We start from the raw sequence: 26,396 nt of genomic DNA, 5'->3' as shown, positions 1-26,396 counted from the left end.
TTATTGTTAGTCTTTATTAATTTGTTATATTATTATAAATCAAACATTGATTTACATTATAAATTTATGTTAACAATATTTTAAAAATTGTAGCTGATTTTAAGAAGTAAGATATTAACTAAAACTGTAATAAAGTAAATGTAAAATTACGAAATATATTAATGCAAAAATATCTGTAATAGAAGGAAAGTTATGTTACAGGGAATAAATAGTTTAATTTTATTTTAATGTACAAAATTACTCATACTGTACAAGGATTATATATATATAACAAGCATTACAAAAGAAATAAGATTATTGAAATATTATAAATTTTGATACAAACTATATAGTTTCGTTTAGTTATGATATTGTTATAAAATATTACAATATTAAATTTATATTCAAAAAACATTTTTATTGTATTGTCGATTGAGTATAGATAAACGTTTAGTATTTCATTAAAATAAATGCATACTATGATTTATTCATATGTTTTGTTAGTGTTACGTTTCGCATCCTTAAATCAGTTTTGTAGCTCAATTTACAACTTATACAATATAGATTGTGAAAGTTGAATATATTTATTAAGTAAAGTGTTTCACTGCATACTTTGCAATTATATTCATGTGATACATGATTCCACAGTTTTTTTAACAGCATCACGAGCATAAGGTATATAAGACAAGGAATACCATGTCATTGCCAATGATTGGATAATTATAAACAAAAGAGCCAATCCAGGATTTTTCAGCTAAAAATATGCATATTAAAGATATTACCATTGAAACAGAACATATTATAAATGTTTACTTTTTCTATACTCACATGTAAAGCTGCAAATAGTGTCATTGTGACTGAAACAAATACTAAACCAGTTGCAATCACTCTTGTTGCTGCAAACATCTTTTTTAATTGATTGCATGGACCCATTAAAAAGCATGTGCTACAAATAGAATAAAAAATGTTTTCCCTTTAAAGTAATTATAAACCTTACATAAAACTAAAAGGGTTCCTGGGTAAATAATTATACACAAATCTGTTGTGAAATAATTTTTATGAAACTTTTCTTACAACTTATTGGATAAATTCAATTATTCGTTTGATTGTGCTATGAAATATTTACCTCGTGTAAATAGAGTAGAGTATTAAACTATTCAGTTTAGTTTAAAAAGAGAAAGAAAAATTTATCTAATTGCTTTGATAAAACGATTAAATATTTTATTTAATGCTAATATAGAAATATATTATTCTACCTTGCTAGTGAGATGACATTTCCTAATGTATAGAATACAGCAAATATAGTAAGTCCTTTATTTAAGAATAAAGCGAACGATCCAAGGAAGGAGCATAGAATACCAACAATAAAACAAATAGCAAAACCTTTTATCCGAGTGGACCAACTCAACGTACTTTGGTCCATAACCTATAAATAAAATATTCTTCAATTAAGATTAAATTAAAATTGAAACATTAAAATTACTAATGATGAAAAAATATATAAATCCTACATAGTTTTTAAGTGTACATCCTTACCACAAAATCCACATCAGCCTTCCATTGTCAATCGTGAGCATTCAAAATAATTATTTTGTACAGCATAAAACTAATATGTAATAAAACTAATGTTATTAAAAATTAATTGATATTAATTACCTGAGTAATAATACCGCTTTCTTCATCACATTGATCATTGCCACTTAAGGCTCTCCTTAGTTTATCCATTTTTTACTTTAAATTGACTGGAATTTTCAATAACTAATACTTTATCTGTAATACTATTGTAAATTAATACAATATTGTTTCTTCATAAATACATGATTCATTTAAATGCTTAATTTCGATACGACAGTAATGATAAATTAACTGATATTAATACTAAAATACACAACAAGCAGTAGATTACGTGTTATAAGTAGTATAACGTTAAACAGTTTCCTCGTACAAAAATGAGGCGTATTAATAATATAGTACACTGTATAAAACAGCTATTCTTTTACGAAATTTTGTAATGCGGTTCACTAAATATTATTGAGTACATCATGATCTTTTCGAACATAAATACATTAAAGCATTTAGAATGTTTTCAAAGGCATCGAATGATGCAAATTAGAAAATTCTTCAGGTTTAAAATGTTCACACTTTTGTACTAATACAGGTTATCCGTTGATAGATGCAATGATGACACATACGTAAGTGTGTGGTTAAATTGTTTGTATTGTATATATAAGTCATAAATTAAATTCAACATATGCGTAATATTTATTCTAATAGGTAAAAAAAAAAATAGAATTTTTGCTGCCTGAAATTTTTTAATATAAATGACATTAACCTCATAATTATTTTCAAAAATTAAATATTTCATATTTGTACATACATAGCATAAACATTTATCATAATTTTGTTTATTATATCTTAATAAAACAAAAAACCAACGAATACAAAATTAAATAAAGTTTATATATATTTTACAGAATATTGTTCTATATTACAGGCATAATACACAGTAGAAAACATTCAAAAATAACCAAATGTATTTTGCAAATTAGATGAGATTTCATTAATATAATCTGCTGCTTCTTCTTCTCCAAAATCTCTTAATACAGATTCCATCTCAGTAAGAGATAAAGATGCCTGTACCTAAAAGAACATTCTTTTTAGCATATTTAGTACCATATAAAATGTCAATATAAATTATATTTTAATAACGAAATGTATAGTTTACATCAATGTAATTTAGAAGAAGTAAAGATGGACTTGAAGAAGTCTGTTGAATTGTATTTAAAACGTATTGAAAATTTAAATGTTTTGCAAGCTTCTTCCATCCTTGTGTTTTATCTAGAATAACAGATAATTTTTCTTTTCTTTCATTAGTTAACCAATTTGTTTGTAACTCCGTTTCTTCTGCTTCTAATTTAGTAGGAACCATGCCCGTTTCATTTGCAACTTCGTCAGTCTGACCAATAAGAAGCTGTAAAATCTTTACGAAACAAAAAACATGTTTTAGATTTAAAAGCTATATATACGTAATCTTCTAACACGCGTATACAAATAATATAACATAATTTACATCTGGTTTATTTGTAGCCAAATCAAATGATGTTTGTCCAGTCGATTCTTCTGTGTTTTCATTTTCATTTTCATTTTCATTTTCATTTTCAGAGTCAACTTCCACTTTTATATCAACGTGTGATGATTTCCATTTGTCCACCTATCAAATGTGTCAAATAAAATATATTCAATATATTAACCATTTTTGTGTTAAGAAATGCAATCTCGCACAATTTCACGATCACCTTTAACACTCAAATGGTTAAGCATTTAAAATCGAGTGATAATATATTCTTAAAAAAACGCACATACATCATTTGACTCTCGATTATGATTCTGAATGTGTGGATCTGCGCCATGTTGTATTAACAATGCACATAATTCTTTTGCTCTTACTCCAGAATATACAACTGCAGTATGTAAAGCAGTATTTCCACTGAAGTTTCTCTTATTTACAAATATATCTGTCTGCGATCAAAAAATATGTTCAATATAATTAATACTTTATTTTATGATTACATTGCTCTCATATATTTTTTTTCTAGAATTAAGTAAATAATTGGGTTTAAAAAAGTGACATTGTACCTTTGTGAGTAAATAATCAACAATGTCTTTATGCCCGCCTTCTACAGCTATATGTAATGCTGTTCGACCATAAGACATGTCAGTATTATTTACATTAGCTCCAGCTCGAACAAGTGAGCATACTGCATCATATGACCCTGCTTCTGTTGCAAGATGTAATGGTGTCCATCCAGCATCATTACAAATTTCAATATCAACTGTCTTTTCTGCCAATAAGGCATTAACACAAGCACCAGCTTGAGGGACTGGAATTTACATATATATGGTTGATTGAACTTTAATTCAGTTCCTAATAATTTAAATAAGTTGTTACTAATTTAACTTACTTCTTACAGCAGCATGTAATGGAGTAGATCCATGTTCGTCCGATCGATTTGGATCAGCTCCAAGCATGAGTAATGCTTTTGTAATTTCTGGTTGATTTTGTAAAACTGCATAATGCAATGGCGTCTAATAAATGAAGTGTTATACAGATTAGAATAATTACATTATAGTAATATACTTGTTTAATTGAATTTTAATTGTTAAATATTTACTTTTCCAGAACTATTCTGCCCATTGACAAGTGTTTTACAATCTTTATCAGTGCTTATCAACATTAAAATATATTTGACAATATCACGTTGGCCATATCGGAGTGCTGCGTGTAATGGGGAATCCCCATACGAGGAGCGATCTTTAAGTAACTTTTGTACATGATCTTTCATATTTCTTGAATCCATTTTCATACATCTTACAGCTTCGATAAGTATGTGTTTAGGGAACATTGAATCCGCTTGATACTAGTTAGTTAAAAAAAATATTAGAAAAATAAAATGTTAAAATCTGAAGAAAAGGAATACATACTTCCTTACACAATGGACCATCGTGAGCTAGCATATTCTTGTCATCTGTGTCGATAAATTGTTGATATGCTAGAAGAGTATACAATTAAAAGTATTTTAATTTATACAGATGATAAATTTCATACTTACTATCAAAATCCATATTTTCAAGAAAGTCCATGAACTCTGTTGATGAACAACCCTCGGACAACATCTCTCTTAATTCTTTAGAAATTTCTCGACTGTCGTTACCTAATATTCCTGATGTATTTCCCATTTCAGTATTATTAAAAGTTGATATTATATGAGATAATTCTGCACTTCCTGAATAGGACATTCTTTGACGTTTCTTGCCTGGAAATATATTATTTTTAATTCCATTTTAATTGTGTTGTAAACATTTCGGACAGTTTATATACATAACTTACCTATAATTCTATCACTTGGTTTGTAAGTAAATTTTATTGGTTCTGAACAATCTGCATCAGACGGTCGCTCTAATTGTATAAAAACTTCTATTGGAGAAGTAATATTAAGATCTCTGTATGGTGGAGTTCTAAACAAAAATGGAAAATATAATATAAATAATACTGTATTTAAAAATGATTTAGTTATTGTAAATGTTGAATTACCGAAATACAATTGCATATTGATGATGTACGTCCAATTCTGAAAAACGTCCATATGCGCTCCAAATTTCATAATCATCATCATTTACCTCAAAAAATTTTATCCGAATATTCTCTACAGTAAAAAAAGGAATTAATTAGAAAATGACGTAAATTAGTTACTTCTCTTATTAATTTCTAACATAACTTTTATTACAAAGTATACTTACTTCTTCCTACTTTTTCTACAAGTATAAATACTTCTTCCCCTCCTTCAACACTGCTGGTATATTTGTCAATCCTACATATTTTAAGCTCTCCTGTCAACGCACTTTCTAATAAATTACAAACATTTTTGTTAACATTTATTTCGTCAACTGTTAACTGAATATAAAATATTTCTTCATGTATGCTATAATGTCTTACTTACTAAGATTATTAATAGCATTTGAGTAAACAGGTTCTGTTATTGGTCTCATAATATCATGTTTATCCACAATAAATGCTTGAAAACATAATGCAACACTATTCAGATTCACACATTTTTGGTAGTATTCTGCATCAGCTTTGATCTTTAAAATCAAATGTTTATTAAGATAAAAGCATATTTCTGTACTTCTATATAAATATGTACTATAATAATTAATACGGTAAACACAAAATAATTAACCAACTAAAGAAAAAAAAGGTTGGAAACAAATATAAGAAAATAACGTACTTGTGCTTCTTCCCGAGTACTAAGAGTTGCATTTATGTTCTTGCATCTCTTTTTTTCTAAAGCATCCATACGCATCTTTCTTACAAGTTCATCCCTAACATGCTTCTTTGCTGTATGTATAATTCCCATACCATGAAATCTAGATATTATATTACAGAAGTAATAAAGGAAAATAAATTATTATTAAGACTAATTTAGTTAAATGTAATTTTATACAACAGATAAACAAGAAATAACATACGTTGCAGTGAATCCAGATTCACAAGAAACTTTAGCATGATGTGGATCATCAGAATCAGTGCCATCTTTTCTACACACTAACCTATGAGCATGACGTATTCTTTGACTTCCATCAGATGTAACCAGTGTACAACGTATTACTGCATTTTCCAAGTAATTATGTAGCTAAATAATACATTGAAATCATTTATTAACTACTCAAGCAATTCTTTACACATATGTTTCAAAATATTTTAAGTACTTTAATGGATTATTTTTTTTTGATGATACACATATACATACTTGAACTGATGGTGCATATTTCTTACGACCATTAACATTATTCGAAGCTGCCAAGCTTCCATGTGGTCCTATCATCTCTGATTTGTATCGAAATCTAAATTTTTCAATTGGTTGCTCTAAAATTGTTATATGTGGTTCTCCTAGCACTGAAAAAACTAAGTTTGAATATTCTTGAATAAATACACTACTAATAAAATTAATACCTTGTAATGATGATGAAGCTGACATGGGTGAACCAACACTTGCAGTTCCTTGAGATCCATTAAATGGACTACATAGACCTTGGCTGTTCATTGTCTGTAAATCTTTAGTACAAAATACATATATATATATATAATAACAGAACAAAAAAAAAATATATATATATATATATATATGTACTTTTATTGAGAATACAGAAAAACATATTACAGGAAATTTGTAGCAACTATAATATTCATACTTAAAAAATATTCTAACACAATAATTAATGTACCTTTTTATGGATATGTTTCTAAAAGAAGCAAACCTCGTAATTTATGGAAATATATAAACATGCTTGATAATCAATTTTATAAATTTAATTTTAATATCTTTTAATACTTTTAAAGTAAATAGCATCAATAATTTTATTAGACCAATAGCATTATTATTATTTGATTACGAGTTTTACTTCATGAATGTGTTTGCAAACTTGACATGTCAACATTACAATCAAACTGTTTGGCATGTCCACATTAGAATCAAACTGAATTATAGTATGCTAGTGTAACAAAATAACAGATATTCACAGCTGTCTTTGTTTAGTATAACTAATATGAAATATATAACGATTCATACAAGAAACATTATTAATAATTACCATGTCCATACGAAATATAATCCTGGCTTTCAGATCCATTTTGTAAAACCATATAATTTTCATAAACTTCGGGCATTGTGTATTTTTCAATAAGAAACTCTTATACAATTAAAAAAAAGCTTAATATTTAAATTATAATGAAATTGTTAAATAATAAACGTTAAATATTGAATTGTTATACAGAAACTTTTAAACAGCGAACTGTCACAGCATATAAGATCCTGAAGACGGTCGCGTTACTCACCAAACGTATTAACTTATCTTGATAGTATGTTATTGATTACAGAAGTAGGTTTTTCCCCGTAGACGTCAAGTCAAGTTACATATATATATTGTTAACTAATCATTCTTCACTAACAAATTCTCCGCAGATAAAGGATCGTAACAACAATTGCAAAGACCCTGATCATCTATATTAAAATTGTGTTACTGTGTCTTAGATATTATCTTGATTTCACACGACTTCATTAAATTAATATTAATTTGTGATTTGTGTAATGATAATATTATCTTAAATGATAATGTATTTAATCTCTTTTAATTTCACACATACATATAAATTAATTCTTCAACGTCGTCATTGCATTACGTGTAATACTGAAAAGTATCGTTAGAGGTAGCTGAATGCAAACAAAATGTCTGTAAAATAAATTGAATCATGCATGAATGGTGGGGTTTTATCTTATGATTATGTACATATATATACATTAGAAAGGCGAGTTACATACGATGATTGCTGACATCGTGTTACATGCTTGTACCTTACTAAGAAGTATACTGCTGTCTAGAGTGAACCAATTGTTTAATGATGTCGGTGAAGAATGAAAAAATTGGAATAGTTGGCAGGTAACGAACTCAATTAAATAACATTTTATTAAAAATACATATAATTATTTTGTTTTCTATATTGCAATTTTTTTAAAATGAATTATGTAGTTATTTATATACTAATGTGCCTACGTTCATACATGTAATTATATTTGCATATAACAAGAATTATTTATAAGCGGTAACAATTAAAATATAAATTTGACATTAAAAACAGAATCGATCAATTTCATAATATTAATAGAACCTTTTGTGAATAATATTTTTTAGAGATCAACATTTACGTAATATTAATTGATAAACCATAAGTGTTTTTGATCAGATATCTTTTTATACGTGGTAGATTAGAAACTTTTATTTTAATTATTTGCTTTGATTTTCCCGGAATAATTCAGTGTGACATTCCATTCAATGTCAATATAACATCCAATATTACCATTGAATATTAATCACAGAAAATAAAACTAAAAATTACATTTGCTTGCAAGCTGATTTTTAATTGATATTAGTTTCAAGAAATCAAACAACTGATGTTTTGAATTAGTTCACCATTGATAAGATAACAGCGAAAAAATAAAACGATAAATCGTAGTTACATAAATCTTTCCACTTGTATTACCACTTAATGCAATTTATAATTATAGAATGTGTAAAATATAAAAAATTATTTCGAAGATATAAGTTATAAATGAAAAAAAAACATAATAAAAACTACGATAAAATAATATCGATGATGAATTTGTATAATATTATTCCATTTTAATTATTATTTTAGCGGCTTAATCGGTCGCAGTTGGGCAATGCTTTTTGCTAGTGTAGGATATGAAGTAATTATTTATGACATTGTAAATGAGCAAATTAAAAAAGCCCTTGAAGATATTCAACAGCAATTAAAACGACTTGAAAATGGCGGCCTTTTACGAGGTGTACTTTCTGCGGATCAACAATTTAAGCTAATCAAAGGTTTACTTATATGTTTGCAATTACTATGTATCCATATACAAAAAGCTGTTCGTGTTATTACCAATCAATTAATTGTTCATTTCAAAATCTTATTAATTAAATATTAAAATATTTTGAATAGGATCGTCTAATTTGGCTGAAACCGTAAAAGGGGCCAAGCTTATTCAAGAATGTGTTCCTGAAAATCTACCGTTAAAATTAAAGGTTTACAATGAACTTGATAATGTAGTCGACGATAAAGTAATTTTGTCTTCATCAACGTCCACGTTCCGTCCATCTTTATTTAGTGAAAAATTAAAACATCGTGAGCAAGTAATCGTATCACACCCAGTATGTACACGTTTAAAAAATAATACATTCACCTTAAAAATGTTTTACAAGCAGTTAAACATTTATATTACTATAAACATAGGTGAATCCTCCGTACTATGTACCGCTCGTAGAAATTGTACCCGCACCATGGACTCGTGCTGAAATACCATTGCAGACAAAGTCTATTATGACTGAAATAGGCCAAGCACCCGTTGTACTTAGTAGAGAAATTGATGGTTTCGCGCTCAACAGAATACAGTATGTAAATTTTTATTTATATTAATCCATTTTGTGGTAATTTACTTCATATCTATTATGTAAAATTAATCTACACCTAGATATGCGATCTTAAACGAAGCATGGAGATTAGTAGCTGATGGAGTATTGAGCGCAAAAGACGTAGATGCAGTTATGAGCGAAGGTCTTGGTATGCGATACGCATTCCTCGGTGCTTTTGAAGCTGCGCATTTAAATGCGGAAGGTAAAATTATTTCCTAGGCACTGAAAATATATAATATAAAAATATGAAATATTATTGATCTAATTTTCTATTTTATAATTTTTCATTCTTTCAGGAATGAAAAAGTACTGTGAAACATATAAAAATTCAATGTATAATGTCAGTATGACGTTTGGTCCAGTTCCTAAATTTGAAGGCGAGATGGCGGAACGAGTTAGTAACGAACTCAATCAAATGTGTCCATTGGACAAACTTCAAGAGAGACGTGCGTGGAGAGACGAAGCTTTGACAAAATTGTCTTTGTTAAAGAAAGAATTGAACAACAAAAAATAAAAGCATATGTTGGAATTATTTCATGTTGGTGTGCATGTAATTAATGAAGTTTAAATAAAAATTGTATTTCTACAATCAGTTAAGAGTATCAAGAGTCGTTTGTTTCCTTTGAAGACTAACAAGGGAAGGGCACGAAATATCAGACCTCGATTTTAATGTAGTGTTGCAGTTGCCTTCAATTGACGTTCACATACTACAGTCAATCGTCCATAAGTGTCGCGATCTGGTGTAGACTGTACATTTACAAACAATTTAGTCTATTGTATAATATACAAAATCGAAGTCGGACAGTTCGTGTCCTTCTCTTGTGCGACTAATCGAATCAGTTCAGTCTAAGGCTACTTTAAGATATGATTATGTTACCTGGTCAAGTTCCCTTTTACACTGTTTTCTTTAGAATTTATGTCATGTTAAAAGAAATTTGAATGCAATGAGGCACGTATTGAATACGACTGTACAGTTGGATTAAAACTAAGCTTCCTAGTTTAAAATACTTTAGGTAAAATTGAGAAATAAATTTTTTAAATATAAAGTTTATTTTATTTATATTGTATCAGAATTTAACGTTTTCCTCCAACGCGTGGTGCTGCCTTTTGTGTTACTTTTGCAGCTTTATGTTTTGGTGCGGTTTTTGCTTTGGGAGTAACAACAGCCTTCTTCGTTGCTTTTGCAGCTTTTTTCTGTTCCTTTGCAGCTCTGAAATTAGATGATTCAAATAAATTAAATTGAATATTGGATATGTAAACTATAATATATACAATATTATTAAATTTGTGTGAACCCGCAAAAACCAAACAGTGTGAGTATATGACACAATTCTGGGTGAAGCAGTCCATTTTTAATTTAAGACATTCTGAAATCCAACATGATATGAAATATCACATTAGAGGAACAGATGTCTATAATATTAATTTTTATTTATATTCAAATTATGATAAACAAAGTTACACTTCATACATGAAAAATTTGACAACAAATCACACTTACTTAATTGCTTGCTCTCTCTGAGCTCTACGAATTTCTGGCTTCATATTACGTTTTGCCAAGATATCTGTAAGAGACGCACCAACAATAGCACGTTGGAATTTTTGAGTACGTCTTGTTCTCTTCTTTGCTTGTTCTTCCTCTTGGCCCTTCTTGTGTTTCCGTCTGTAACATAAAATTACGTTTTACATACCTGCTTTCTACTTCTAACAATTCTCAAAGAAATAAAATAACATTACCTGTATAGAACAGTCCATGTGACTTTTCTAGGATTGCGCCTCATTAAATGTGCAGATTCACATTTTGAGTTTAAAAAAGTGAATGTCTGAAACATCGCAGAGGTTAAGATTGACAGATGAATATTAACAAAATAAAAGTCAACGTTGCTTGATTATGGAAAGTTTAAGGAAAGAAGAATTTAATATTATAACAATAAGCATATGTAAATCATGTTGTACCTACTTTTCCATCCACTTTAACCATGGTTTTCCCATGACCGGGATATATTTTATATCCACTGTATGCACAAAGACCGATCCTGGAAAGATTGACGACATAGTCATGAAAAATATTTGAGTAACGTAATTATTCTAACACATTGAAGAAATTTTTAATGATTGCACTACAGCGGACGGATATTTATCTCAAAAGCCTTCACTTACTTCATGTTGAATAACCACGAAAAGACGGATTCGACAAAAATGGCCGATTCCAACCAATTTCGCACACGTTCAAACGTAAATTACGTACTACCAATGTTCTGGAACTAAAACTCTATAATCCGAATAAAATATAAGTAACTATATGCATACTTGAGAATTGAAAATAGTAAATGATATGAATAATTAATAATGTGAAAGAAAACAAATACGTATAATTTTACGACTTATATCTAAACTGTAATGCACTTGAATTTATAATTTCTTTTATTATCTACTAGTAGTTTTGTAAAGTTGAAGACACTGATTGTCAGTGTCACGCTGTTCACCAGTAATCATCAGTGTGGCGGCGATAATAATTAAAAGGAAAATGTATTTCAGAGTTCATGATACCTATTTATTACAAAATTAGTTAATTATTTGTAACTAATATTATCCAGTAGAACTTTTAATGGTATCTAACTTCTGAATTGAAAACCTGTTTCATTAATATCTGTTGTAACTGGGGGAAGAAACCCACGTGCTGGATGAATTATGTTTGAGGTTACAAGGTTGAAAAATACAGAACTTGTGGGGTTCGCCCACCCCGAAGAAATAAGCGATAATGACGAAGAAAATGAAATTACAAATATCAAAAAGAAAGTATGTAAAAAATCAGGAGGGTTTCAGTCTATGGCTCTTAGTTTTCCTGTCTTAAAGGGAATATTGAAACGTGGGTATAAGTTACCCACACCTATACAGAGAAAAGTAAGTCGTTGACTAAACTAAATAAATCGTATCATAAATGAAATAATTACCGATATTTATTTAAACATTGTTTATTGTGATAAATTATGTTTTTGTAGACAATTCCTTTAGCCTTAGAAGGTCGTGATGTAGTTGCAATGGCTAGAACAGGTAGTGGAAAAACAGCTTGTTTTTTAATTCCATTGTTTGAGAAACTTAAGGCAAGACAAGCAAAAGCTGGTGCCAGAGCTTTGATACTATCACCTACTCGTGAGCTAGCATTACAAACACTAAAGTTCATAAAGGAATTAGGAAAATTTACAGGCCTAAAAGCATCTGTTATTTTGGGGGGTGATAGTATGGAAAATCAGTTTAGTGTGATTCATGGAAGTCCTGATATATTAGTAGCAACACCAGGCAGATTTTTGCACATATGTATAGAGATGGATTTACAATTGAACAGCATTGAATATGTTGTTTTTGATGAAGCTGATAGGTAAGGATAATATCTTTGTTATTATATCTAATTTTCATTTGATAGTACAAAATTTATTACAGATTATTTGAAATGGGTTTTGGTGAGCAAATTAATGAAATTGCAAATAGACTGCCAGAGTCACGGCAGACATTGTTATTTTCTGCAACATTACCTAAAATTCTGGTAGATTTTGCGAAAGCTGGTTTAACAGATCCTGTTCTATTACGTTTAGATGTAGAAAGTAAAATACCAGAAGAATTAATACTTTCATTTATAGTATGCCGTCCAGAAGAGAAATTGGCAGTACTATTATGTTTATTAAAAACTGTTATTAAAAGTGATTCTCAGACAGTAATATTTGCAGCAACACAACACCATGTTGAATACATTCATCAGGTATACAAACATATGTCTTGATTTTTGATAAAATATTTATCTGAGATCTAAGGCTGTCATGGTCTAAGTTTATACACGATTTGATGACTTCTGAATAGATGCTGTGTCTATCTTCTTTGCAAACGTTGCAGTTTACATCTTCAGGACTGAAGGCTCTGGTTTGAGGTCTCCTATTTTTCGGAAGTCCTTATATAGCGTTGTAATTTAGTAAATCAGCTGATCTATTAAAACTCCGCTGATTGGCTAATGCATCGTTCCGGATGAACAACCACCGCTATACATATAAGAAGTTTTGAAAAACAGGAGACCTTAAACCAGAGCCTTCAGCTCTGAAAATGCAAACTGTAACGTTTGCGAAATGTCGGCAAATTGCTGAAGATAGACAAAGTGTTTATCCGAAAGCCATGAATTCGAGTAAAAATATTTATCTAATTCTTGTACATTTTTCTTTAATCAATAGATATTGGATAAAGCTGGGATTTCTAATACATTTATTTATTCAAATTTGGACCCATCAGCACGAAAAATAAATGCAGCTAAGTTTCAAACTTCTAAAGTTAAAGTTTTAATAGTAACAGACGTTGCTGCTCGAGGTCTAGATATTCCACATTTGGACAATGTAATAAATTTTAATTTCCCTGCAAAATCGAAACTTTTTGTACATAGAGTAGGTAAGCAACTACATTATTATTTATACTCTACAAAAGTTTCACAACGCGTAATCAATAATCTTTTTAACAGGACGTTGTGCGCGAGCGGGTCGAATTGGAACTGCTTACAATATTGTAGGCCCGGATGAATATGCTTACCTCATAGATTTACATCTTTTTCTCGGTCGATCGTTACGTATTATTCCACCTTCAGGATCTATAGAAAATGCAGAGGGTGCTGTTGGCAAAATGCCACAATCAATGATAGAGGAAGAACTTGCTGAATTAATAAATTGGCAAAAAAATTCCACAGATCTCGTATGTGTTTTTAATATATTGTTAGACGAATTTGAACGTTACCAAGTTTACAGTCGATATTCCTATTCTAATTATAACATCTTCTTTGTATATAGCAAAGTATGGAACAGGTTTGTGATAATGCATATAAACAATATATCAGATCGCGACCAGCAGCATCTTCAGAAAGTATTAAAAGGGTAAAAGAGTTGCACATTGGTGAAGCAGGTGTTATACCAGAATATTCTGATGTTTCTTCCAATACTACGAATTTATTGTCGAAAATAATGAGTTACAAGCCACAAGGAGTACGTATATCGTTTAAATTTACGTAGATTATATTACAAGTAAATAAATTATGTTGTTATTAAATTTCAATGTTTATCGGCAATAGACGATATTTGAAATTGGAGCGAAAGCATCCTCTATTGACTATCAAATTATGAAAACAAAACGGTCACAACATAAACAAGATATCATAAATTTTCATAAAAAAACAGAAGAAATGCAAGCAAAAAGGGTTTTAGAGGGTAACTATATAATAAGAAGAGAAGAACAATTTAATAAAAGTTATTATTTTAATAATTGATGATTTCATGTAGATCAACCTAAAAGGACGAATCTTCCTTCGAGTACAACTGACGAGATCAATGCAGCATTTAACACAGTGATTTTTCCAAAGAAAAGAAATATTGATGATTTATACAGACCCTCTAAAAAGAAAAAACAATCAGTAACGCAGGACAAAGAGTTTTTCATTCCATATTTCGCTCCAGATAAACACACAGAAGAAGGGTAAGTAATCATATTTTTATTACAAAAAGAAATTATATTTACATGTTCTTTTACAGTTTGGCTGTTAATTTTTTCGATACGGAAGCAAATAAAGCACAATTGGATCTAACTGCAGACAATGAAGAATCTCAGCGCCTTCAAGCACAGATTAAAAAATGGGATCGTAAAAAGAAGAAGATGGTTACCATTAATAATGTAAATGTGCCTTATGTTACTGATATATTAATAAATTTAGAAGTATTTCAAACCTGTATCTTTTTCAAAGGATCGGAAAGCTAACAAATTTCGAACAGAGTCTGGTGTTTGGATACCTGCTAGTTATAAAACAAATCGTTATTCGGCTTGGAAAGAAAAAAGCAAAATCGACGCCACGAATGACTACGATAGCGAAGAAGAGCCTTCAGAAATGCAGAAACGTACGTGGACATAATATTTATATTTAATGCTGTTTAATATTTTATTGTTTATTATATGGACACATTTATTTTGTTCTGTATTCTTTAGTACGTACAACGGCTAACACACATTGGGCACGTCACAATCAAAAGCTCAAGGAAAAGATTAAAACAAAGAACGAACTGAGAACACCAGAACAAATTCTAAAGGCGCGCAAGTTACTGGAACGAAAACGTAATAGAAATGGCAGGAAAGGTCGCTCAGGCCGGAAGAAGAGTGGGAAAAAGAAACGATAGCATATGATTCCTTTGTACTGTCTATAAATGTACAATGATAAATACATTTTGCAATATATATAATATTTATTTTTAACATCGATTCTGTTTTTTCCCCCTTATTATTTTTACCGTATATTGCAATGTTTAACAACTATACGGTTATTAAGAACCAACATGGCTTCGTCGGCGTTTTAAGTTTAAAAATTTTAATTTTAATTTTTTTGCTATAAAAGCAAGTATAAGCAAAAAAAGTATCCGTTTTTCCATAACGCGATAATAAATAAATACAATTATGTTCTATTTATAGTTTATTACTTACTTTTATTGAGGAGAGATGCGACAATAAATATCCTAACTAGTAATTTAAAAAAAAATTCTACAAAATTGCCACAAATTAAAAATAATATCATGCCGAACCTTCGTTGCAGAATGATTATGGAGTATTATACAATTTGCAAAGATTTCCGTTGCATCATTGCAATTTCCTTGCCTAATTGCCAGGATTTACGTCAGAGATTTAATACGAAGTTGGATTTTCTGCAAAATGACGAAAGTCTCGGAAAGTTATACGAATCAAGAAGAAAATGTCTCGATATCGCGGTGTTATATTTCTAAATAAAATGAAAATATTTTAATGCATTGAGAACTTTAAAATTATTGATTATACATTCTTAATGTTGATGTAATATTTTAATTAATTATACGAGCTTCATTATTCGTCAATTGTTTCGAATTATCGGAAGACGCGATCGATACATTTGAAAACAAAATAATTAACGAATTATCCAGTTATCTCTATTTAAATCGCCCAAACCTTAAAATTTATCTCATAATTCAATAATTTTATTGTTACAAACTGTCTGTTGGTAATTTGTTAAATACGATGCTAATCATTGACAGTTTTAAAAATAAAAAGATCCAACTTTATCATAGGCGGATTAATTTAAGGCAAGATGTGTCTTAAGAAGCACGTAAATTTAAAAACGATTGTTTTTGCCTTGTCTTTTAAATACCAAATTATGGTGTTAATGCTAGATTACAAAGCGTTCTTTATAATGAACTCACATCTTTATATAAAAAGTATTACAAGATGTTTCTTTTTTGTTTTATATTTCAAAAATTGTTATGGAACTGTATCGAGCGATTTTAGAAAAGGAAGCAAAAGGAGAGAAAGGAAGCAACGCTAATCCGTTCGTGAGTCATAAATGACAACTGGTTTGAAGTCAGTTTGTTAACATGTATGTAAAACACTGTTACTGAAATATTATGAGTCACGCGTTAATATTGATCATCGTTTATTTATATATATGCACCTATCGCCAAATGGTATAGATATGAATTTTATAAGTCGATTAGTAATGGCTGATATCAATTCTTTCGAAATTCATTTACGTAAAGTTATTCGTAAATCTTATATCTGACTCAAAAAGTATGGCTTCAAAGTTTGCACGAAATTGAAAAGGGGATAGACGCGTCCATATCATTACGGTTCACGAAATGTCAGGGTGGGGCACATTTTTCAACGTGCTTACGAGTAATGAAACGTCTATTTTGGTTGTTCCATTTTCAACATGAAACTTGTCGATATTAGATCGAATAAATTTTCACTCTCGAAAAGTTCTGCGATTTTTAAAATTTCATCGATATAATATCGCAGTACATTAAAGGTTCTATCGTTCCATCAACTTTTCCTCTGATCAATATAATTTAAGGGAATGTAGAGATATGAATAGTAAAATACGTGTATGCGATAACAATAATTCCCTCACAATTATTCGCTGCAATATTGATCGATGCAAATTATGCAGATGGTTCAACTGTTGAAAGCTCTGGGACAAGGTCATGGCAGTCAATTCGCACGTATACTACGAAGATCCACGCTACTCTAAAATTGTCAATTTCTTTGACTGCGCAATTTTTGTTTAACAAATCCAATCGACTTCATCCAATATATTATTTTAAAAAGATAATTATACAATTATATACTCAATATTGTTATACAATTTAAAAAAAGAACCTTTTGTTATTCAATTCTAAATAAACTCACTGTTCCATATTGACCATCATCATTCGCCACACCTCAGTATTTACGAATTCTTGAAGTAGTCACGCAAGATTCTTCGAGTCTCCACAACTAATCCCCGACAGTCCTTTCCATCGCTTTCTGTTTGGAGGGAAATAATTAAATTTGTTTACAAAATAATTACGCTAAAGCTCACGTACCCAAGAACCAGTTGAAAGTATGCGATCTCCATCTTTTCCTAAAATTAAACACCCTCGTGAACATCTGCTTCATAAGACTGTTAGAATTCGGTTAATGAGATTTTTTATTTCATTTTTCAAATTTCATTCTACCAATTTCAATTATTATTTACTGTTTTTACATACTTACCTATTAGATAACGAATTGCGTAAGTACCTGCTTCCGTATCTTAAACAGAACATTGGTACTTTCGAAATTCGGTACTCAACGAAAGCGGTGTAGTCCATTTTATTCTTTAAAGATATGACAAATATACTTATCGGCGATCACTAATAGAATACAACTTGCCAATTAGCGGTTATCGATATTTTTCAGTCGATTGAAATACAAAATCTTTTATATCAATAATATCAAAAATATTTGAAATAAAATGTCCTATTTACAATTAATTTTAACATCGTTAAGAAAATAGTACGTAAGAATAAGCGAATCGAGTGGTAAATGTTCAATTACGCGTTTGATAAAAATGATCCAGTAAAATCGCACGGCCTGAACGGAAACCAAAAATCGCTCCTACACGGAACGTGTTAATTTTGTTCTGATATTTTGTTCATTTTTAAGAAGGGTCGTGTTCTGAAGAACTGTTGAACTCTGTTTCTATGCGCATATACGTAAGCGACGTAAGTACGAAGACCTTAGCACGTGTTCGTCATCCATCGACGAATACAAAGTACACGCGGAATCGTTTTTTGTTTTGTAGCGGTACATGCAAGCAAACGCAACAGACATGACGCTGCTTTCACAGAAAACCACGGCATCATCGTTTTGCGTACGGTTGTCCGGGTTGAGTATCACGTATTTTTAACCGTGTGACGTAGTCGAGAGACAGTCAGTAACGGCGTGGATGGTGAACGGTAGATCGTAGACGTGACCGTCTGGTTACGAATAGACTTATTTCCACGGTCGGTGTCATTGGGATCGTGACCGAGTAGCGGCTGCAGCTGCCTTGGCACGAATCTCTGATCGAGAAACCGGTGGCGAAAATTCATTGTTCCTGCACGGATTCGCTGTTCTCTATTTTGTGACGGTTCTCGGCTGACGTACAATGGTAATGGAAAATACCTTGGGAAACATTGTTGCGAGCGGATCCACAGAGACGAGAGAATCTGCCTTCGTCGTCTATCGATCTATCAATTCTTTAATAGGGAAAAAGAAAAGATTTATGGATTAAGAAATGCATTCTGCGCCATAAGACTTTACGAAGGCTAAATTTTCTAATTAAAGCTTCAAATCTATTGTAATGACAAACACAAGCAGTTAATCGAGAACGCTTCAAAGATAAGCGTTTAATAAAGTCGCTGGTACAGCGAAATTGTCTGATAACTCTCCACGACGCGCTATCTTCCATACTCTAGAAACTTCATTTTTTACCTTGTAATTAGGTGAAGTATCGGAGACGGAATTACAGTAAAGCCTCGATTTAACGGACTAATTGTGAGAGAGAATATCAAAGTTTTTTACCGACATGCCCCCGTTTTGTATAGAATATTCTTGGAATACGATTTGTTTTTTTTATAGTTCAACGCGTTACAGAATAAATCTTCGTTCTCTGAAAAATCTTCGTGTTTTCCGTGGACGCTAGCAATTTTCCACGATGTCGTTGAGCTTGTTTTCACCCGTCCGTTATAAAAATAGTTGGTCAATTTTGCGTTAATTTTCCAGTATTAAAAGTAACCGGAACACGGGAGAGAGGTGCACATGCCCGTAAGTACTTATGAGAAAATTGCGCAAATGCGCGGAATGTCGTCTGAGAAAAAAAGAGGACTGCGTAGTTATTAGATCGTTCACCGTGTTGTGGATAACATTAAAATTACGTAGATCGAAATATATTTATAACGTACGAGAAACAACAGTGAATCATGTTTAATACACTCACGAGGATGGTTCACGCAAAAACCCCTCAGGACTGATTGCTTAATTGGCACGCCGAATGTTCGTCCAGAGAGTAGGATATCTTATTACATTCCCTCATAGAAATTTCGTACTGTCGAAATCAGAGTTGTTACGTAATGAGCGTATATCGTATCGTAAAAGTGAGCCGCACGCAATTAGTATCCAACCGTTACAATTGCACACTACCGGGCAATCGTTCAAATTGTTCACCAGAAACATACACTTCCATACGTGGAATATATGAAATTAATTACTCGACGAGTACACTTTCTATTACCAAGCTACTTTTACCGCTTATCAATATTAAGATATTTCGCATTGTGAAGTATACTGAAACCCAGATTCTTAATTAACGGAGAATCGTTATCGAAACGCGCGCTCGTCAGGAAGTCGTCGTTAACCCTTCTTGTCTTACGTTAATTAATTCAGTAAAGAAAGTATTAGTACAGTTAAATCATAGAACGCATTAGTACAAACAGATTTCTCGATTGATTTATTAACTTTTTATTATTTATTTTCTACTATCATAGGATCATCTGTTAATTTTCTAATACGAATCGAAACTAAAAATGGAATAACTGGGACAAGCTATTTTCTAAACGAAAATACCCAAAATTGATAGAGCAGGAAATTGAATTTTGCAATAAGGACTATCTTTGGATGATATAATTTTCTGTTTTTATGCAACGTTGCAATTCCAATGTGCACTTGCACTTATTTTTCAAGTGGAACTTAAATTTTTTTCTTTCTTTTACAAAAGGTAATAATGAAAGATGTAACATTAACTAACGTGCTGTGGACCTTAAGCTGGAAGATAGATGTGCTTTGCTTACCGATCAAGACAACTAGACTCCATTTCGATATATTCTTCATTCGTAACTGTCGGACTTTAATATAGAAAGTGTTCATTTTTCTCCATTCGTAACAAAAGCACTTCGTCTTCCGGAGAAAAGAGCTTCAACGAATTAAAGTTTTCAGTGTTCTTCTCGAGGCGTTGAATGTTATTCGAATAGAATCGTTCTGAATATCACGGGCTCTAAAAAAGCGTTGTTCGTAGCTTTTTAATCGGATAAAGTAGTTCCTCAAACTTTTCCAGCGTTGGCGAAAGAATACATGTTAATCTCTAGGTAATTAACAGCTTTATCAGCATGTGTAAGCATTTCGAGTCTATCTATCAAATGCTTTATCTTTTAACGATACCAAAACAATGCCACAAAATGAGTAAAAAGACTTAAACTAAGCAAGGGGCTACTAAAAATGGAAACACGCAATTAGCATGACTAATTTGAGAAATATTTATGTTTTCATGAGCCATAGTTCAAAGTGTAGGTCCCGACGAGTTTAACAGACATTTAAAATAAATTAAACGCTTGTCTCTTTAAATATTTGGGATCTTGGAGAATCGTAATCGTATTACGGTCGAAAGAACAAAAGAGATCCTAGGCGATGAACATCTGACAAATTGTCTAGTAGCCCATCCAATATTAAATAATCATTCCTCCGTACTCAAGAACTTCATGACAACTCGCTCTTCTTTCGATGCTCGTTTCTATAACAAAGCAACCATATTGACAACTGTACGCAACGTACTATAAACTAAACGCAATTGTCTATACTTGAACAATAACGGTACTAATTATCTAAAGTAAAGTTTTTTTCAAACTGTGGTTTCTCCTAGTCGAAATAGCGTGGTCCCTTCGTTGTTTCTATCTCTATTCGTCGATAGAAATTTTTGAAGGGCTAGAAGTCTGGGCTACTATTGGCGAAACATTAACAATGACCAATGTCGATCGTTTCACAGCTATCAGACGCTTACGTTTCACGCAAGAACGAATGAGATGTCGCTCGGTTGGCGGTGCAGCTGTATGCAATGCACATCCGACTATGCATACGTGTCATCTCGACTGCAAGGCTGCCACTCATGGTGTCCGCATCTTAGTTGATTACGACTGAACCGTACACGGCACTCTGAAACCACGTTAGCGTTCTATGAATGAACGCACGTGCATCGTATTATTGGCCGAGGCACGTACGTAAAACACCAAAAGGAGACGGCGAAAGGAAGAAAGAGACGAAAGCAGGAAGTGGAGAACTGGAAAATACACCACCGGCAATCGGTTGGGCGTATAAGTCCAACTACAAGCTATTTCATAATACGTGGTACACGTATGCGTATTCAGTGATTGAACATAGAATCGTTCTGCATTGCTTTTAATTTTATCGTGAGTTCCACTCAAAAGTCCGCACGTTTAATATCTCTGAACTAGAATGAGTCGTAGAACAGAATAGCCAACAAGGCCAAGAGATAGCAAGGAGTTATCGAGCGTTTTATATAAACAGTTCGGTAGAATCAGTTGCATTAAAAATAGCAAAATAGCAATAATTTGAGAGCAAGGACAAACAGGTCATATGTTTCTACGAATCTTTTTCATTGTTTTTATGTCCACTTATTACGACTGAAGTAGATACGATGTATTATGAAACATACTATACTGCATGTATACGCTTTCAGATTGCTTATAGTTTTCTGTAATTTTTTTTATAAAAGAGCAAAATGGAGATCTCGCGCAATGCTACGATATCTATATTTTACGTATGGATTCTTAGAAATCATAAAGCAATTTCTTAGTCTATTATATGAATAGCCTTGAGCGACCACATCATTGACAATCATCAAACTGCCATAAAAGAAAATGCCAAATGAATGAATACGCAGCGAAGAATTGAACGTTCGCGTTTCTAAAGGCGTATTGTGCTGATAGGTAATTCCAGCTATTTTCAAATAGACAGCGTCGGATTATACGTGTGAAAAGTTATCTAGTCGTACAATAATATCTACGAGAGGGGACGTTCTGAATGTAAGCCGTGGACATATAATGGCGCAATAAAATATTAAAATAAAATACCGTGAGAACAGATACAATTTTCCTTCGATCTCGGATCATGCTTATTTCCCAATTAGCTGGCAATATTTTAAACGCTTCAAAACGTAAGCTCGACACCAAATTCCATATGAAACGCAATCTGTGGGAACGTACTAGAAATCTGATATCTGTAATAGATATATGGTGTCGTAACTTTATGCTGGTTGATCTGTTTGTGTCACAAAATGTATGTAAGTAGGTACTTATGTACGTGCACAGCTCGAGGTGCACAAATGCTGTAAATATAACATTTAATCACATATCATTTTTACTAGAAAAGTTCTATAAAACAAATACTCTCCAAGCTCATTTATGGAGTGTATTTTTGCAACGATATTCTTGTTCATCGATGATAAAAAAAAGTTGGCAGGTGTACTTGCAATGGTGGATACTTGCATGTATCAAAATTGTGACGTACAATGCCCGCATTCCAGAGATATTCTCCCAGTTGTCAGCAGTACAAACGCCACGAGACGACATATGGACTAGACAATTAATTGAATAGAAGCCAAGTCTGATGCCTCTTGATTCTCGCGTTCTTACAAGTTAGCACGATTACTCGAGAGCACCAACGACCTGGAATTCGCGCAACTTGAAGCTAAACGATATAGCCTTTTCTAGGACGCTTTCCGTTTGCTAAGCTCGTTATTAACTAGCTGCAATTTTATTCTCACTTTTTTTTTCAAATGCTTCTTGTTTCTTTAGTGGTGCGCTTTTGACATACTTCTGTATCTTTGCGATAAAGCTTATTAAAAATTATACCAAATCATTTTATCAACAGCGCGTATGTACGATGCGTTGTATAATTATAGCACCGCTCATATTTTCGTGCGTTTCAAATCGTTAAATCAACATTTCAAAGAATTAATGGCGCGTATACCTGGAAGAGATCAGCTCTATTATAATATCAAATACATATATTGGGACGCCAAATATAAAGTGTGCGATATCTTCCTTATACTTATTTATATTTAAAATCATGTTGCTTTGGAATTTTATTGTTTTGTAGACATTTTCGATAGACAGGCAAAGCTAAAAAGTATTTAAGTCGTAATAAAAATGAACGTTATTTCATTATACGAATTCATTATACGAAATATTATAATATTCTTTAATCTTATCGTGTATGTGTCCCGTGGTTATATCTTTGGCTCGCGTTATCAAACAGATAGCTCGAGTGTGCTTGAAGACGACGGTTATAACAGATGCCGGGGCATGTTTCATTCATTCTTTTCTTTTTCTAAGCTTTCGTTTACTCCCTTAGTGTTTCCCTATAATGTCCCCGGCGTGTCTTTGTATTTTCATCACGTCCTCGATTGTGTCCCCCAGGCTACAATGCTGGTAGCGTGCAGCGTTTGCGGTACTTGTATTATTTCGGAGTAAAATTCAATCTCGCGATCGACGCGGAGGAAGCTTGTATCCTTTCTATTTTTAATTGCGAGTTCTTTCATTTTCGTATATGTGACTGGAAGCATCCTTTGTGCTTCGTTTTGTCTGAAAACGACCGATGTCCGTTCGCTAGTCTCGCAGACGTTTCTCCGCAGTTGTTCGCCTAGTCTATTTGTCTATTAGTCCCGTGAAAATACGTAGCGCCAAGCTCGACCTTCTCCCCCCAAACGCTTTTAGCCGGGCGGTGAACATCTGCACCTACAACGTGTAGCCAACCCTCCGACCGAAAATAGAAACTATTATGATGGAGCATCTGCACTGAAAGTAGAACGAGGAGGAGAAATCTTAGCAAAATATGGGATCGAGCGTGTCGCTTGCCAGCGTCGAGGAAACTTTTGGGACAAGCTGTGTCGTACGCGCGAATTTAGTTGCGACGTACGCGTGATGCATCTGTATTTGTGCAGAAATTAGCCTTTATCAGCCCATAGATGTTCGATAAAACGTATATGCCTGTTAATTTATTATTTACTAACTTCTTCTCGCGGCTTCGCTCGCGTGTTTGTCAGATTTTAAAGAATCCATTAAATTTTGCTTTCAAAAGTATTTAAAAGCCTTTTACGAAGCAATCTATTTTCTAAGTTGAAAGCATTGGACGCAATGATTAGACGCATGGACGCAAATATGGAAATATTGAAAATTCGGAGGAAAAAGAAAGTTACAAAAATACCCACCCTCGTGGATTTATTTATACCTAATCAGTCGCAGAATGTCCCTAACGAAAGCCTGTCGATAGACGTACGTACGTACGTCGATCCTGCAGGAAAGCCAAGCAGAAAGGCATCCGACAGTCATTTACTAGAAGACTTTATCAATAAGGTTAACCGCGATGAAGAATGTCTACGATAAGAGACGGAGAAGAAAAAAGTCTGTCAAGGATTGTATACGTTCGAATAACACTAGTAGAATCGTAATAGGCGCTAATATAGGTACACGTGATTAGGGGTACGGTGGATCCGTCAATAACTAAGAATTACGCGAAAACAGTATTGTAAGGAGATTAATATCGAGTTTTTTTGAAACTACGCTGTTTTCAAGTTACGGAACAAAACAATATCTACGTCTAATTTGCAAAGCGTTTTCGTTATGCAATATCGTGAACGCGAATATCGCACATGCGTATCTGGAATTCGAAAGGTAGATGTGTATCAACTCCCCGACGTATGTACGTGAGCGATTCCTTTCGATGTTGGATTCGACCAGTTCGAAACAATTGTCTGGAATAAGAAAGCTCGCGAATCTAATTGGTATATGACAGAAGGTCAAGGCTACACCGAGACAACACGACACGCAAGGTTCAGCGAGCTGTCGCCGATGCCTGTCTCACCAGCTCTTGCGTCGCGATTGAAATCCGACTTCTCGAGATAACCGATTGTTTGTGAAACACAACCGCGCAGCCCGGAAATGGTAATTTGAACATCACCATGGGGGCCTATCATTTTATTTTACACGCTTCGGTCTCCTCGCTGGAGGTCAATTATCTGTGGCATTGATGTCTCGAATTCAAAGCTTCGTCATCCGAACGAATAAAGCCGAAACGGAACGAACATTTTCATCCGACTATAATACACGTTCCACCAACGACAATAATTGTACGATACTTCTGAAACTTAAGTATTCAAGGGTTAAATATCAAGTATGAAAAACACACCGTGTATTAATATTACGAAGTTTTTACTAGTCACCTTATTAGCAAGGCTGTAGAGCGGTCGCTATTCCGAGTAATGCAGAAAGAACTACGTTTCTTTATAGCTCATAAATCTACTCGGTTTTCGAGCAACGCGACTGCAAACTCTTTCGCGTTTAAAAAAAGACTCTGCAGCATTGTGTGGTATCGACAAATGCAACGATAGCACGCGAACCGATCGTTATGAGCACCGCTGCTAAGGTGACTGCGTATCATCATTGGGTGTGGGTATATACTATGTGCCGTATGGTCACTATGCGCTACACGCTGCACGATGCACGCCGTACGACATCGGGAGATGCTAGAAGAGGGGTAAGGAAAGTCAATGTTGGTCCCTGCCCTTCAGCGCAGGGCATCGGAGTCGCCGTTTGAATATCCCGTTTCCAACAGTTTCCAGTATGCATCCAGTGGTGCTTGACTATACCTTTATCCGTCACGATCGAAATTAGACGGAAACCATAACAGTTATAGGCGAACGCATTAAATCGTAATGGCAAGGG

At 32.5% G+C, this 26,396-nt stretch overlaps 5 protein-coding genes and 1 non-coding gene across 10 annotated transcripts; 2 read left to right on the top strand and 4 right to left on the bottom strand.

Annotated features, from left to right (window-relative positions):
- Positions 1-415: 415 nt before the first annotated feature.
- Positions 416-2,159, bottom strand: LOC122395713 (vesicle transport protein SFT2A). 2 transcript variants are annotated; one of them, XM_043393509.1, is made up of 5 exons: positions 1,636-2,159; positions 1,516-1,533; positions 1,236-1,405; positions 808-925; positions 416-733 (listed from the first exon to the last, which is right to left on the bottom strand). In XM_043393509.1, exons 1-5 carry the CDS (start codon positions 1,702-1,704, stop codon positions 605-607), a joined length of 504 nt encoding a protein of 167 aa, XP_043249444.1. In that variant the 5' UTR covers positions 1,705-2,159; the 3' UTR covers positions 416-604. The 2 variants fall into 2 exon arrangements, with proteins under 2 accessions (XP_043249444.1, XP_043249445.1); XM_043393510.1 differs by lacking the exon at positions 1,516-1,533.
- Positions 2,160-2,468: 309 nt separating this feature from the next.
- LOC122395523 (nuclear factor NF-kappa-B p100 subunit) lies at positions 2,469-7,691 on the bottom strand. 4 transcript variants are annotated; one of them, XM_043393146.1, is made up of 18 exons: positions 7,373-7,691; positions 7,129-7,227; positions 6,288-6,592; positions 6,007-6,170; positions 5,766-5,904; positions 5,478-5,619; positions 5,278-5,382; positions 5,072-5,183; positions 4,868-4,995; positions 4,590-4,793; positions 4,462-4,529; positions 4,152-4,397; positions 3,942-4,065; positions 3,616-3,860; positions 3,343-3,498; positions 3,050-3,190; positions 2,705-2,959; positions 2,469-2,619 (listed from the first exon to the last, which is right to left on the bottom strand). In XM_043393146.1, the coding sequence occupies exons 2-18, from the start codon at positions 7,202-7,204 to the stop codon at positions 2,497-2,499; spliced, it is 2,733 nt and encodes a 910-aa protein (XP_043249081.1). In that variant the 5' UTR covers positions 7,205-7,227; positions 7,373-7,691; the 3' UTR covers positions 2,469-2,496. The 4 variants fall into 4 exon arrangements, with proteins under 4 accessions (XP_043249081.1, XP_043249084.1, XP_043249083.1 ...); XM_043393149.1 differs by lacking the exon at positions 7,129-7,227 and having other exon boundaries at positions 6,288-6,433; positions 6,491-6,584; positions 7,373-7,690; XM_043393148.1 differs by lacking the exon at positions 7,129-7,227 and having other exon boundaries at positions 6,288-6,433; positions 6,491-6,592; positions 7,373-7,689.
- A 153-nt stretch (positions 7,692-7,844) lies between these two features.
- LOC122395521 (lambda-crystallin homolog) lies at positions 7,845-10,110 on the top strand. Its single transcript, XM_043393143.1, has 6 exons — positions 7,845-7,974; positions 8,732-8,919; positions 9,041-9,249; positions 9,332-9,489; positions 9,570-9,712; positions 9,807-10,110. The coding sequence occupies exons 1-6, from the start codon at positions 7,934-7,936 to the stop codon at positions 10,022-10,024; spliced, it is 957 nt and encodes a 318-aa protein (XP_043249078.1). The 5' UTR covers positions 7,845-7,933; the 3' UTR covers positions 10,025-10,110.
- Positions 10,111-10,541: 431 nt separating this feature from the next.
- On the bottom strand, positions 10,542-11,754 carry LOC122395522 (60S ribosomal protein L24). The gene is made up of 5 exons (XM_043393145.1): positions 11,671-11,754; positions 11,471-11,546; positions 11,248-11,333; positions 11,012-11,173; positions 10,542-10,720 (listed from the first exon to the last, which is right to left on the bottom strand). The coding sequence occupies exons 1-5, from the start codon at positions 11,673-11,675 to the stop codon at positions 10,585-10,587; spliced, it is 465 nt and encodes a 154-aa protein (XP_043249080.1). The 5' UTR covers positions 11,676-11,754; the 3' UTR covers positions 10,542-10,584.
- On the bottom strand, positions 10,794-10,925 carry LOC122396027. The gene has a single exon (XR_006259009.1). It is a non-coding gene; the product is annotated as a small nucleolar RNA SNORA79 (small nucleolar RNA).
- A 240-nt stretch (positions 11,755-11,994) lies between the features above and the next one.
- Positions 11,995-15,794, top strand: LOC122395731 (ATP-dependent RNA helicase DDX54). The gene is made up of 11 exons (XM_043393555.1): positions 11,995-12,414; positions 12,513-12,889; positions 12,952-13,267; positions 13,728-13,938; positions 14,009-14,235; positions 14,331-14,522; positions 14,609-14,744; positions 14,817-15,009; positions 15,066-15,204; positions 15,275-15,425; positions 15,514-15,794. The coding sequence occupies exons 1-11, from the start codon at positions 12,202-12,204 to the stop codon at positions 15,699-15,701; spliced, it is 2,343 nt and encodes a 780-aa protein (XP_043249490.1). The 5' UTR covers positions 11,995-12,201; the 3' UTR covers positions 15,702-15,794.
- Positions 15,795-26,396: the final 10,602 nt, after the last annotated feature.

This window comes from Colletes gigas, unplaced genomic scaffold (genome assembly GCF_013123115.1).
Source record: "Colletes gigas isolate AHSC1104 unplaced genomic scaffold, ASM1312311v1 Colletes_gigas_Sc00006, whole genome shotgun sequence".
Taxonomy (NCBI): Eukaryota; Metazoa; Arthropoda; class Insecta; order Hymenoptera; family Colletidae; genus Colletes; species Colletes gigas.
The sequence above is the reverse complement of the archived record's forward strand: the minus strand, read 5'-3'. Positions and strand labels throughout refer to the sequence as shown.